At 66.7% G+C, this 14,119-nt stretch overlaps 1 protein-coding gene across 1 annotated transcript in view; it reads left to right on the forward strand.

Moving 5' to 3' along the window:
* Positions 1-44: 44 nt before the first annotated feature.
* The window catches only part of LOC123249262 (cytoplasmic dynein 1 intermediate chain 1-like), a 30,093-nt gene continuing 16,018 nt past the window's right edge, over positions 45-14,119 (forward strand). Inside the window, exons 1-7 of the mRNA XM_044678241.1 lie at positions 45-346; positions 574-691; positions 932-1,255; positions 9,875-10,021; positions 11,619-11,732; positions 12,669-12,802; positions 13,485-13,548. Coding sequence (XP_044534176.1) covers positions 45-346; positions 574-691; positions 932-1,255; positions 9,875-10,021; positions 11,619-11,732; positions 12,669-12,802; positions 13,485-13,548 — 1,203 coding nt within the window. The remainder of the gene's footprint in view (positions 347-573; positions 692-931; positions 1,256-9,874; positions 10,022-11,618; positions 11,733-12,668; positions 12,803-13,484; positions 13,549-14,119) is intronic.

The following is a 14,119-nucleotide window of genomic DNA, read 5'->3' on the forward strand; positions in this document are numbered from 1 at the left end:
CGGCCTCCTTGCTGGCACGGCCGAGCGGCCGCGTGGCGGGGGGCATGCTGGGAAGAGGCCCGGGCCGGCTGCTGAATGCCGGAGAACATGGCCTGGGCGCGGGGGGTGTGGGGGGCGCAGGGGGCGTGGGGTCACGGGGTCACGGGGTCACAGGGGGCATGGGGGGTGAGGGGGCGCAGGGGGCACAGGGGGCACGGGGCCTGGGAGGGTGCCGCCTGCGAGAGGGCGGGCACGGCACGAGCGCTGTGCCTGGACGCCTGTTGCTCCGCCCGCCCTTTGGGCACACGCACGGCGGAAGCCCCGGGAGGGCAAGGCTGGCTCTCGGCGTGGGCCGGGGCACCCCGAGGTGCTTCCCTTAGAGCAGCCCCCCGACGCCTGCCTTCAGACCCTCCCTAGAGGGAGGCGAGTTCGGGGCTCTTCTGGTGGGGCTGCGGAGCAGAACGAATGGATCCTGCTCTGAGGCCTGAGGACCGGCTTGGCCCCGTCAGGAAGCCTGCCAGCAGGCTGGGCACGGGGTAACGAGAGGCCCCTCAGGAGCCCCAAGTGCTGAGTTCCAGTTCCGCCCCTCCAAAGCCACGTGGGCAGCCTGGGCCTGGCTGTGGTGGGCAGCCGTCCTGCCTACGTGCACCCCCTGCCTTTCCGGCCTCTCAGCCCTCGTGCCATCTCTCCTCTCCAGGCGTCTGCCCTGCCGGTGCCCCCTTCCTGGAAGGCCCACCTCATGGGGGAGCCTCCCCCAGGCCTCTGTCGATGGCCTTCGGGCTCCCTTTGGGCAGCTTGTCTGGCCCTCCCGGAGACCTCGAGAGCCTCAGAGCCTCGCTCGGGCGCGCACACAGCGGGTGCTCCGTAGGGGGTAGGACCCGCTGACGTTTAGAGTCGGGAACAGCCGGGGCAAACGCCTGGAGGCGGGAGATGTGGGGTTGCCTCCTCCCAGGGTGGGTGGGGAGCAGGGGGAGGCCCAGAAGCCTGGAGAGGCCGAAGGGGCCGGCCGGGATTTCTGTTGGATCCTGGAGGCGAGAGGAAGCCCCCGCGTCGAGGGCCCGAGCCCAGCTTCCTCGACCGAGAAAGGGCGCACGAGGGGGCCGCCGAGCCCGGCCGGACTGACCGTCCGCTGTGTGACCTCTCTCGTCAGTACCCCGAGCTGATGGTGGCATCGTATAACAGCAACGAGGACGCCCCCCACGAGCCCGACGGGGTCGCCCTGGTCTGGAACATGAAGTTCAAGAAGACCACGCCGGAGTACGTCTTCCACTGCCAGGTAGGCTGCCCCGGCCCGTGGCACTGCCCAGCGCGGCCCCCCGCTCCGCCCTCCCCGGCCTGCCCGCGAGGCTGCATCTCGCACCCGGCTCCCTCCGGACAGAGAGTGGCCTCTCCGGTGGCCCCTGTGCCTGCCGGAGCCCTCTCGGGGTCAGGGCAGGGGCCCCTGCGGCGCGCCTCGCCAGGGTCGGGTCCGAATGTGGCTTGGAGGCGGGGCGGACTGGGAGCTTTTCTGTGGTCCCGACCTCAGGCCGGCTTCCTTCCCTCGGGCGCGGGGGGCCAGCGGGGGACGTGTGGGCGAACCCCGGAGAGGCCCTCCTGCCCTGCCCATCACTGAGCAGGCGGCGGCCCTCCCAGGCCCGGAGAGCCGCCGGGAGCCCTTGGGCGCTCGCCGTGGCCCCTCACTGTGGCCCCTCGCCGTGGCCCCTCACCATGGCTCCGGCTGGCCCTCCCTCCATGGCTCTGTGGCTCCTGCGTCCGGGGCCCGGCTAGGGAGCAGGGCCGGGGCGGGGGAGGGTCAGGGCGCTGCCCCCGGGGGGAGCCGGGGCTCTGGGGGGGCCCAGCACAGCCCCCCCCGGGGATGCCGTCTTCTTCCCCTTTTCCATTCGGGTCTTAAGCTCTTCAGTTTAGAATTCTTTCTTCTTTTTATTTAAACCTCGCGCCCGCCTTACTGTCACTGCTGGGCATCGGCTCTGAGGCAGAAGAGGGTCAGGGCTGGGCCATGGGGGACAAGTGACTTGCCCAGGGTCCTCCAGCTGGGATGTGTCTGAGGCCGGATTCGAACCCAGGACCTCCCATCTCTAGGCCTGACTCTCCATGCATGGAGCTACCCAGAGGCCCCCCAGATTCAAATTCTTGAGCCCCCTCCGTCCGTCTGTCCGTCCATCCAAACCCCCCCCCCCCAATGGAGAAGACGAGGAATAGGAAGTCCCACAAACGTCTCTGTGTCCGCCACGTTGCCACAAATCCAAACCAAAAAAGGAAGAAAAAGAAAAAAGTGAAAAGTCTCTGGAGGGGACGAGCCGCTTCCACAGAGGCTCCTCCGGCGTGGTCGCAGGTCGTCACCATGACCGGGAGCTGCGTCACTGCCCGCAGAACACCCTCCCGACAGCGCCGTCGCTGGCTCCCGTCTTCTCCGGCTTCCGCTCCCGCCCTCGGCATCCGCTCGTGGACATCTTCCTGGGTTTTCCGCAACTCGTCCTTTCCGACAGCCCGGACAGCCCGGCGGTGCTGCACCAGGATCCCCTCGCACGGCTGGCCGGCCCTTCCCCGAGGGTGGAGGGGAGCAGCGGGCAGGGCATTGGGTGCCCAGAGCCAGGCCGGCCCCCGGGGGTCCCCCTCCCCGGGGAGGACTCTGCAGAGACCCAGAAGGCTTCCCGCATCCTCAGCCCAGGGGGTGCCTCGGCTGCCGCTCGGGCCGGCCTTCACGTCTGTGCTAAGCCGGCCTCTGCTCAGCCCTTTTCTGTTTCATTCCCCTGCCTGGAGAAGGCGGCCAGCTCAGGCCAGGCCAGGGGCCGCCCCGCTCAGCGGAACCCAGAGGGGCAGGGACGCACCTCCACGTGACACGGCCTGGGGGGCGGCACCGAGGGGCTCGGCCTCCCTCCTGGGCTGCCATTGCCCCGATTCAGGGTGTTTGGGCTCCTGCCAAAAGGATGAGAGAGACTGAGAGACAGAGACAGAGAGAGACAGAGAGACAGAGAAAGAGAGAGAGAGAGACAGAGAGACAGAGACAGAGAGACAGAGAGAGAGAGACAGAGAGACAGAGCGACAGAGAGACAGAGAGAGACAGAGATGGAGAGAGAGACAGAGAGACAGAGAAAGAGAGAGAGACAGAGAGACAGAGACAGAGACAGAGACAGACAGAGGGAGAGAGGAGGCACACACACACACACACACACACACACACACACACACACGTCGAACCTTTGGCAAAGGGGAGGGAGTGGGGGTCTGGCCTGGCCCCCCCTCGGCTGCCCCTCTAGGAAGCCTCGCCTCGGGGCTGACCTCAGCCAAGGCTCTGGGTTCGGGGGGGCTCGGGGCAGCGGGAGGGAGGGCTGTGGTCTTGTGGTTAGCCGAGGGGACAGAGAGTCGGGCCTCACAGGCTGGGCTCGCTCCCAGCTCACCGCTGCCTCGTTCAGTGACCCGGCGAGCCGCTGGCGCAGCTTCCTGGAAGGCTCGGCCCCCTCCCTCTCCGGGCCTGGCCTCGTCGAGGGTCATCGTCGGGCCTTGTCAGTAGGACTGGGGGGGGCGGCAGCTGGGGGCCCCGCCGTGGGGAGGCCAAAAGCCCCCCGTTCAAATGTGGCCTCAGGAACGGAGGAAGCTCCGTGTGGCCCTGGGCAAGTCACCCCCTGCGCAGCCTCCGCTTCCCCTCTCTAAGGTGGCTCCAGACCGCTTTGGGGCGACGCTCCGCTGTGGCGCGTGTGCCGTGCCCGGCCCGCGGGAGGCGCTCCGTGTCGCTGCTTACGCTTCGAGGCAGGGAGGACGCGGTCGCAGCAGCGCCAGCTCCCGGGGCTCTGGGCAGCGTCTCCTGCCATGGCCGGAGCTCTCGTGGGCCCTGCTGGAAATGTGTGCTGGCCGCTGGGAATCCCACCAAGAAATGGTCCCGGTCGAGCCTTCTCCCACCGTCCATTGTCCGGAGCGGACAAACTGAGGCCCTTCGAGCCTTGCCTGGTCTGCCTCCTCCTGCCGGGCGTCCAGGCGGGGCCCAGAGCGGTGCCGGCCCCGGAGCTCTTTCCTGGGCGGTCTGGGCGGCCCGGCAGGCCGGCCCTTCCCCCTCAGTAGCCTCGGGGAGCCCGCGGGCTGGTGGGGCACTTCCTGGGGGGCCGGATCGGCCGCAGGAGCCGAAGCTGGGCCTCCGGTGCCCGCCGGGGCGGTGTGAGGGGACGAGGGCCGGCCCCGAGGAGGAGGCAGAAGGCGCTGCGAGAGAAGTGAGGCCGGGGAGCCGGGGAGCGGCCTCCGACGTGGGGAGCGAGCGAGGCCGAGGCCTAACGTGTCCTGGGCCCGGCCGTGTCCCGGCTCAGCCTCACCGCGCAGCTGCCTCGGCTTCTCGTCTCTCATCCGGCGCTGACGGCACGCGGCACCCAGGAGGCAGAGACACGGAGGCGAATCCCACCAGCCTCCCACGTGCGGAGGCACTTCTGGGGTCCTGATCGTGGCAGAGGGAGCCGGAGGCCGAGGCCGGAGCCCGGGAAGAGGGACTGGCGCCCCTCAGATGCCCTCTTCGAGGGAAGGGGGACCCCCGGCTCTGGGGCTGCCCCCTTCTCACTGGGCTGAGCTCCCCCTCCCGGCCCCCGTCCTCCCGGGAGCCTCGGATGCCCGGCTCAGTGACGTGGGAGGAGAGAAGCCTCTGACGCTCCGGCACCCCCCCTCGTGGAGGGCCCCCCAGTCACGTGGAGAGAAGGGCGGGGGGGGCGGCCGAGGGGGGGCTCATCGGGCCGCGGCCGCCCGTCCCGGACTCTCCCACAGTCTGTGGGCTTGGACGAAGGCCAAGGACGGCAGTTGCGCGGGGGGAGGGGCGGATCGGGTTACCCCTTCTTCCAGGGGAGGGGGGGTTCCGGCCGGGGAGGATGGAAGTTTTTTTTTTTTTTTTTTTCGCCCGGGCACCAGCTTAACCCTTTCGCCTCGGCCTTCCCAGGGGCTTCTCCACCTCCCGAGACGCTCACTGAGGCGGCGCCTGCCGGGGTCGCCCCCTCCTCCCTCGGACGGCCCCTTTACGGGTGGGGGGCCCAGGCGAAGCCCCTCTCGGTCCTCCTTCCTGGGGTTCGCCACCAGGGCCCCGGCTGGGGGGACGAGACGGCCGGCGGAGACCCCTTTCGGGCCCCTTCCCAGCCCTCGCGGTCCCTGCCAGAACCCTGGCTCCGGCCCCGGCCCGTCTCCTCTGGCTGCCCGTCCCGGCCTTCCTCGGGGGGCCCCTTCCGACCCCCGGGTCCCCCAAGCCACCTCCTGAGCCCGCCGAGAAGCTCTTGTCCGGTCCCAGGCAGGCCAGCCGGCTCCAGGTCCTGCGCCATCGGGATGGACACAGCAGGCGCCACGAGGCGGTCCCCGAGCGCGTCCCCAGGGAGCGGGCACGGGGCACCAGGCCGTGCCAGCTTGGGAGGAGCCGAGGAGCACCCAGCCAGCCAGCACCGAACACGCAGTCCGTTCCGAGGGGTGGAGGCGAGAGACGGAGGAGGAAGAGCCGGGAAGCCCGGTTCCGAGGGGGCCTCGTTTTATCCTAGAGGCAGGGAGGAGCCGCTGGGGTTTCTGGAGGGACCCCTGGAGCTCCACGGGCCGCCCTGGCCAGGGAAGGCCGACCCCCGAGGTCTGGGCGGGGGGAGCGTCCACAGGGGTCGAAGAAGGCCGAGACACGGCAGCCGAGGGACGTGGGGGCCCAAGAAGCGGGAGGCGCCTCCGACCCCGGATGGAGAAGCTCCTGGCTGGAAAGGAAGCGGGACCTTGGGGGGCGCCGCGGCCTTCCGCCTCTCCGGGGCCTGCTCTGAGGTCTCTCGGCAGACACCGGACAGGCCGGCCGTTGCCTTTTCCAGCCCATTTTACAGATGAGGGCCTGGAGACGAGGAGGGCAGAGCGCCTGCCAGGGTGGCGTCGCCCAGCGGGGCCTCGCGAAGAGGAGCCTCCCCGCCTCTCGGCCGCCCGCGGAGGGTGCTCGCTCGGGGCTAGGCGCGGCGCCGAGCGCTTTAGGGCACGGCGAAGACCGCGAGGGGGCGCCGAGGGCCCAGAAGCGGGGCGCTAGCGGGAGCGCGGAGCCGGACGCCCCCGGGAGAGCGGCGAGGCCCAGAGGGACGCTCCGCCCCTCCAGGCTATGCCCGGAGCCCCTTGCGGGAGGCCCGATCCGGAGGCCACTCTGGGCTCCAGCGGGATGAGCTCCGTGGCTGGCCCCGGCTCAGAGTGGCAGGAGAGGGAAGAAGAGGCTGGCGTGTGCCCCGAGGGACGGGGGCTGCGGGTGCGAGGATGCCGCCGTCCCCTGGACAGGAGGGGCAAAGCCGTGGGTTCCGAAAGCGGAGCCCCCACCCGCCCTGGACACCTCCGCGCTCGCCTTCTGGGCCCGGGGCTCGGGGGCGCCACACGCCGGGGAGGGGGACGTCCGGAAAGGCGCCGGGACCCGGGCGAGGGACGGCCGGGTGTGACCGGGCCGCCAGCCACGGGCTCTGGCGGAGCGGCTCGCCACAGCTGCCGGCCCCGCAGAGGAGTCTCTGCTCCTGGAGGCCAGAGCGAGCCCCGGGTCGGGGCAGGGCTGCGGAGTCTCCCTTTGGCAGAGGATGGAGGGGACGAGGGGAGCGGGCAGCGGGCCCGAGAGAAGCAGGACCTGCCGGTGACCCATCCGGGGAAGAGGGGCGAAGGGGGGCGGCCCGGCTGACGGGATGGCAGTGCCCCGTGCAGGGCCTGGCGTAGGTGGGGGAGGCGCCGGGATCCGGGGCTGGGGCGCTTTTACCACGCTTTGGGGAAAGCCCCCCCGGATCACGCAGCGAGGCTCCGGTCGGTGGGGATCGTGGAGGGAGAGCCAGGCCTGGAGCCACTCGCTGGCGGGGCGACCCCGGCCAGGTCCCCCCGAGGCCCCCGCTTCGGTAAGGCTCCCCTCGCTTTGTCGAAGGCGGTGGCTTCAATGGGAAGCTCACGAGAAGCGGGGGAGGAGCAGAGCCAGACACCGGCGGCGTCCTGAAAGCGATCTGGAGAGCCAAACGGACCCCAAGCCCAATAGGCGAGCTGGCCGCCCTGTATCGTGGCCCCATCCTTCCGCCCAGGGCACACACGCCACGTCCAGCCGTCCATCCCGGAGAGCGGCCCGGGCTGCCGGGGGCACCCTCGTCCGAGACCTTCGTGCTTCCCTCGGGCCCGGCGGTGCGTCGGCGAGGGCCTCCCCTGGAAGGGCCGGGAGGGATGCCGAGCGCCGGCGAGGAGGAGCCGCTCCGGCCTTTCTCCATCCGAGCAGACCCTGAGGCCGGACACAGGCCCCTGCGGCCCCCAATCCTTCATGTCTGACGGCGCCGCCGCTCCTTCCTGCGCCCTCCACCCCCCCGTCAATCACGTGCCGGGGCCCCTGCCGGAGAAGAGGCTTCATCTGCCCTCAGTTTCCCCATCTGTAAATGAGCCTATACGAGCGCCTGCGTTGTTGCAGGGACCGAACGAGCGGGGCTGTGGACAGAGAGCGCTTTGCCCAGCTTCCTCCGCTACACGCTTGCCAGAGAGCATGGCGGGGCCTCCCTGGCTCTGGGGGAGGCTCTGGGGGAGGCTCTGGGGGCCCGGCCCGCATGTAAAGAAATCGGCTGGAGGGGCCGAGTTCCAGGAGATTCCTCCGTGGCTCAGGAAGCGCTCCTGAAAGCAGCTATGAGAAGGGTTCGGGTAGTCATTCGGAGGAGGGGCCGGACCCCAGCAAGGGACCCGACGGCTCAGGGGCCAAAGAGGGGAGGAAGGCGGCTGGAGGGTCCGCAGGCACGTCGGGACGTGGGCAGCAGGGGCGGCGAGAGGACAAGACGGGCCCCAGCCACGGCGGCCTCCGTCAGGCCCGTCAGGACTCCGGGAGTCGTGGCCCAAAGGCCCTGAGCCCGGGGACTCTCCGTCCGTCGGGCCGTTCTGTCTCCGGGTTCGCCCTTCCCGATTTGGGGCCGCGGCGGCACGCCCTGGGCCAGCTCACCCGCTGATCGTCCACACGCGTCGGCCGCGCTCTCGGGAGGGACGGAGGGCCGAGAGGCGCGGCTGAGCTTCTCCTCCCCCGCGAGGTGGCCCTTCCGTAGCATCGGCCGAGATGGCTCTTGGCCAGCTAGAAGCCGAGCGTGTCTATGAACGCGAGCCCCAAAGTGCTCCGGGGGAGCCCCGCCGGCCTTCCACCCAGCCGTGGCCCCAGGAGCAGGGCTCCGTGTGGCCATCAGGCCCGGCTTCCAAGGCCGGTGGCCTCCCCTCGGTCGGCCTGCAGTAACTGAGAAACTAGAAGGGGCTTTACCGGCCACTTGAAGGCGGCTTGGGACCGGCTTGGACTGAATGCAGGATGTGGAGAGAGCGAGGAAAGACCCCGAGAGCCAGCCCCGGCCCCTCCTGGGGAACCTCCTCAACGGACGGAGGCTCAGAGACGCAGCCGACTGCCTGAAACAGAAGAGGCGGCCGGGGGCCCTGCTGGGGGCTGCTGGGGCTTCTGAGCCGGAGCGAGGGAAGGTGCACGTGTATGGCAGAAGGGCCCGCTGGAACAGCTGGAGAAAGTGGCAGGTCCTCCTCCTTTGAGGGCTTCAGGTAGAGGCTGCTCTGCTGCCTCGCGCAGGGCCGAGAAAGCCCTTCCGCCTCTCCTCAGTTCCTCCTTCTGTCGGGCTCTTGATACCAAAGCAGAGTTTTGTTCCCTTATTTCCCCAAGAAGAGACTGAGGCTTTGGATGGCCTTCCAGATGCCCCCAAAGACCAGGAGCCCTTCTTCCCCTTCCTGGCAGGCCTGATGTGGTGGCAGCCCAGGGAGGCTTGTAAGGGTTAAAAATGAAAGGTTGGACTAAATATATAAAAATGTGGTCACCAAAATTGTTACTCAGGTCAGAATGACTTTTTGTGATAGTTTATTTATAAAAGGTGAAAGAGTGAAAGTGAGGAAAATCAGAGAGAGAGAGTAGATCATTACTCCAGCTTGGTCCAAACCAGGCAGGGCTTCAGAGGCCCCAGCAAAGGAGGCCCAGAGGTAAATTAAACAAGGGTTTTAGCCACAAGGCCTCCTCCAAGACGAGGGGCCTCTCCAGAGGCTAGTACCTCCAGGAAAGCCAGGAAAGGGAGTCAGCTTTTTTCACTCACCCACGTGGCAGTTCTAAGGGAAAATCGAAGAGCAGTCCGAGGTCCCAAGCTGGGACTCCTCAGGGGTCAAGTTCGAAGGTAAAAGAGCTCATCACAGGAAGTTCTTGCCACTTTTAAAGACTTTCCTTTCATCACCTCCTGTGCCTTCCTTCCACTTTACGTGGACCAACTGCAGCTTTAGCTTTGCTTAGGACTGCTCTGGGGGCAGTCAGTGGGTTTCTGAGTTGCCACCCACTCTAGACACGTGGGTCACAGACCTCCCCATACTTAAGGATAAGTGGGGTGTATACGCTTCTGGTGATTAAATCTCAAGTGGGTGAGGGGAGAGTTCATGCCATCTTCACAGGCTACCACAGATCCTCTGACTTCATGGCGCTTTTAAGGAGATGCTCAGGAAAGGCTAGACTGACAGACTACATGTCTTTGGTGGCCCTTCCCACACAAACAGGCTGTGTGTGAGCATCAGCAAGTCTTGTCCGTTTGGGAGAAATCTTGTTTCTTCAGAGAGAGTTGGCTTTGGGCCTTGGCACGATGCCCACGCGTCTCTGTGTGAGTGGATGGTGTGTGCGGCAGGTAGGGGGCTAGACGTGGAGGCAGGAAGGCCCGGCCCGGGAAGCTAGCTGTGGGCCTGGGCAGTTCCTTAGCCTGGCTCCCTTCAGTTTCCTCATCTGTAAAATGGGGCTCATCGTTCTAGCTGGCACATTCCTGGGGCCGGGGTGGGGGTCACGTGCAGTCGTCTTCGCGAGGCACTTTGCAGACCTCGGGCCGCCCTGGGGGGCTGCCCGTTGTCCGCTGGCGCCTGCTTCTCCTTCATGGTTCTCTCGTGCCCATGACCACAGTCTCTCCGTTCTGTTCTTCCCCAGTCCTCCGTGATGTCGGTCTGCCTGGCCCGCTTCCATCCCAACCTGGTGGTGGGCGGCACCTACTCGGGCCAGATCGTCCTCTGGGATAACCGCAGTCATCGGGGGACGCCAGTGCAGCGCACGCCCTTGTCTGCGGCCGCACACACGGTGAGTGAGCGGGGCGGCCGGGCCGGGTCTCCCCCGGGCCAGCCCTCTCAGAAGCAATGAGCCAGAGGAAGCGCCGGGCGAGGTTGGCCCTCGGGCATCAGCGAAGGGAAATCGGAGCCGTACGAGCCCAGGCCCAGAGGACCCGGGCTGCTAGCTGTGGGGCGAGTCTCTCCCGGGGACCTCAGGGAAGGAGCCAGCCAAGGTTCTCCCCGAGGGTCTGGGGGGCTCCCTCGTGCTGGAAGGGGAGGAGAAGCTCCGCAGCGACAACCGAACCCCCGGCGGGGTCCAAAGTCAACATCTCCAAACCATTCCCGACATTTAGCCGAGGAGGCTCAGGCGGTCACGAATGGGACAAGCGCCCGAGCGTTCCCTTGGCAGAATGGCAGGTGGCTGTCGCAGCTGGGGTGGGGGGCCCTCTCGGCCCTCAGGATAAAGGATGCCCAAAGGGTGCCCTTGTTTCCAAGGGCCCGGATGGCTGCTGCGTGATGGCTTTCACGGCTGCGGCTCCGACCCTCCCTCGGGGGCCAGGGGAGCTCGCCCGCATCGGGCCCATCCCGAGTCAGACATAACGAGACCTGACGGGGCCCCGGATCCCAGGCTCTGGCCGTCCTGGCAAACTGGTCTCCCTCATTCCGTGCCCAACCACGTGGCCCCTTGTGCCCCGGCTTCCTCGACTAGCCCGGCCTGACACATGGGAGGCACACGAGGATGGCCCCTTGGGTGGGCATGGAAGAGAAAGGCACCCTCAGGCCCCTGGCCCTGGGAGAAGACTCGAGGCCTCCCCCGGCCGTCCTCCCATGTCCTGGGGGAGAGGGGCTGCCTCAGGAGGTGGGGCGACTGTCTGGGAGCTCCAAGGCCCTACTGTACAGATGAGGGGGTCATCGAGCTGGAGACTGGAGAGGACTCAGAGGCCACATAGTCCATTGACCCATTGGACAGATGGGGAAACTGAGGCTTAGAGAGGAGGGGACTTGCCCCGGATCACAGCAAATGTCGGAGCTGTGAGGTGAACCTTGGCACTGCGGGGCCAGGGCCGGTCCCTTCGCCTCTGCTCCAGGCTCCCTCAGACCTGACCCTCGTCAGGGGCACAGCATGGCGGAAGGCTGCTGGAAGCCCCAAAGGGTCTCCCTGTGCTGCCCGCATGTTCCCCGCATTGGCCTGCTCAGGAGTGACCTCCCGCAGCCCCACATTGCTAGGAGACCCAAACCCCGTAGTACAGGCAGGGAAGCCTCCTCCATCCTGGGAGGTCCCGGAGAAGAGGCTCGCCAGCCTGCGGCCGAGGCCGAGGAGAGGGATTCCCTGGGGGCACAGGGCAGGCGGGATGTCGGCCGAAGCCATTCCTGCCGGGACCCGGAGCTGCTGGGCCAGAGGGTTGCCCCCCTTTACCTCTTCCCTCGGACGAGGCCCTCAGCTGGGTGCCCCGATTCTGCTGATGGACTGCCCTGTCTGGCCTTCTAGGCCCAAGTCGCTTGTCTGCCCTCGCCCGCCTCGCTGGCAGCCTGGATTGGGGGGGGGCTGGGCAAAGCTACCATCCCATGCCCCTGCCGGAGCGCCCTCCACAGGTCCTGCCCGTCACCTGGCGTCTCTGTGCCCACAGCACCCCGTCTACTGCGTCAATGTGGTTGGCACCCAGAATGCCCACAACCTCATCACCGTCTCCACGGACGGCAAGCTGTGCTCCTGGAGCCTGGACATGCTCTCCACGCCACAGGTGAGAGTCCAGCCTGGGCAGCCCAGCCGTGGAGTCCCTCGGGACAAGGTGGCCCTTAGGCTGGAAGGGAGTCGGCCAGAATGCCAGCTCACCAGGAGGGTGGGAGGAGGAGGAGGAGGGCAGAGGGAGGGCAGGGGAGGACGGAAAGGGGAGGGCAGAGGGAGGGCATGGTGTGGGTAGGGGGAGGGCACAGGAGGGCAGGGGGAGGCCTCCCAGCATCCTCGACCTCCTCTTAGAGAGTCCAAAGCAGCCCCTGAAACGTCCCCAGGCTCATCGGTTGCCATGCTCCTATGGGAATGGGGTGTCGGTGGCCATTCATGGGGCCGTGGGCTCTGTTGGGCCTCTTGGAGGCGGGGTAGAAGCGGGGCACCTTCTTCCCAGGGCAGTGCAGCCTGACAGCTAGTAGTGATCACCCCCCTCCCCCCCCCAACACACACTCACACCGGCTGGAGGCTGGAGCTCACTGCATGCGGGGCACAAGTGGGCGCACTTTCAAAGTCGACCCCCACCATCTATGGGAGGCTCAAGATGGTGCTGACAGCCTCTGTGGGGTGCCCCAAGGGCCGTGTCATCTGCTTAGGCACAGACTCACAGAGGTAGCCAACGAGCACAGGCCTCAGTTTCCCCCTCTGTAAAAATGTGACGAGTCCGGGTCCCTCAGCGGAAAGGAGAGGGTCCGGGGTGGGTCTGTGGGGGAGTGAAGGGGGGGCACCCAGCAGGTCCCCCGCTGAGGAAGTTTGTCCTCTGCCGATGCCCACCTTCCCAGCCCTGCCTCTGAGGAGCGGGCACAATTGGGGCTGGGCACTCCGGGCTTTGGGGGCTTTTTCTCAAGAACTGCTATTCCCAGAATGCTTCTCGGGGGTGAGCTGTGGCCAGGGCTGCGAGGGCGCCCCCGGGCAGAAGGTGGGCACTGGTGACCCTCCCTCCCTCCGCCAGGAGAGCATGGAGCTGGTGTACAACAAGTCGAAGCCTGTGGCCGTCACTGGCATGGCGTTCCCCACCGGAGATGTCAACAACTTCGTGGTGGGCAGCGAGGAGGGGACGGTCTACGCAGCCTGCCGCCACGGAAGGTGACTATGCCCGGGGGTCTGACGCCGAAGCGGCTGCCGGCACACGGGAGCTCCCCAGTCTGACGGGCAGATGCCAGGATGCTATCGTGTGCCCGGGCTGAATTCAGCACCTGCGGAGATCCCCGGGAAGTGGGGAGGGGGGTCCCCCAGTGGGAATGGGGAAGGGAAGGAGTGAGCCCTGATTGCCATGCCTGTTGTGCCAGGCACTCTGTGTCTTCTCGGGGCTTCCTGACAACCCTCAGAGCCAGGTGCTGTATTATCCCCTTTTACAGGTGAGGAAACTGAGGCAGGCAGTGGGAAAGAGACCCACCCAGGATCACACAGCTAGTCAGGGTCTGAGACTGGATTGGAACCCAGGTCTTCTGTCTCCAGACCTGAGCTCTGGGCACTGGCCCTGCTGCCATATTGGGGAGTCCAGGGCCTGGTCCATACAAGCCTTCCAGACAGGACAGATCAGGCTGTTAGTGAGGCATCGGAAAGCCCAACCCAGAGCCCAGGGAAAGCGGGGCTTCAAAAAGAGGGGCGTCCCGGGAGCGTGCCCATCTGCTAACTCGGGGCTCGAAACGAGGAAATGGGGAGGAGGGGGAGCCGCTGGGGGCCCCTGCACAGCCCCAAGTCCCCCCTCGCCCCCCAAGCAGCAGCCCATTCACATACTCAGCCCTGGCTCGCGCTGGCCTGGCAGACGAGGAGGCTGCTTCAGCTGCTTGTGCCCTGCTGGGGGCCAGGTGCGAATCCCCCTCTGGAAGGTCAGTGCGCCCCACTCTGTGCCTAGAAATCCCGTAAGGCCTGCAAGGGGCCCGGCTTCCTTCTTCGGGGCCAAGTCCTCATGTCCATCACCCTGAAGAGGAGCGACACGGGCCTGGCACTATTCTGGGCAGGGCCTCCATGCCCACCTGGATACCCACTGGCAGGTGTCGAGCGCTCTCCTCTGAGTAATGGCCTAGGAAGGAATGTTCCAGCACCTTGGGGGTCCGCCATGTTGGGGACGACCCGCACACACAGTTGTTAAATGCTTCTGGTTGGCAGCACTTTCGGGCACTCTCTAATTACGTGTGATTGCGGGGAGATTGGGGGCATGAGAGGAGGTAGCTGGAATCAGTGCCAGAGTGCCTGGAGCTCCTTCAAGGGGTGGCATTTAATTAGCGCCTGGCTGGCTTCCGAAGGAAATTATTCTCCTTGAGAGGAAAGGGCTGCTGTCTTTCCTTCCTTCCTTCCTTCCTTCCTTCCTTCCTTCCTTCCTTCCTTCCTCCCTCCCTCCTTCCTTCCTTCCTTTTTTCCTTCCTTCCTTCCTTCCTTCCTTCCTTCCTTCCTCCCTCC

The sequence above is a fragment of the Gracilinanus agilis genome, chromosome 5, assembly GCF_016433145.1.
Source record: "Gracilinanus agilis isolate LMUSP501 chromosome 5, AgileGrace, whole genome shotgun sequence".
Taxonomy (NCBI): domain Eukaryota; kingdom Metazoa; phylum Chordata; class Mammalia; order Didelphimorphia; family Didelphidae; genus Gracilinanus; species Gracilinanus agilis.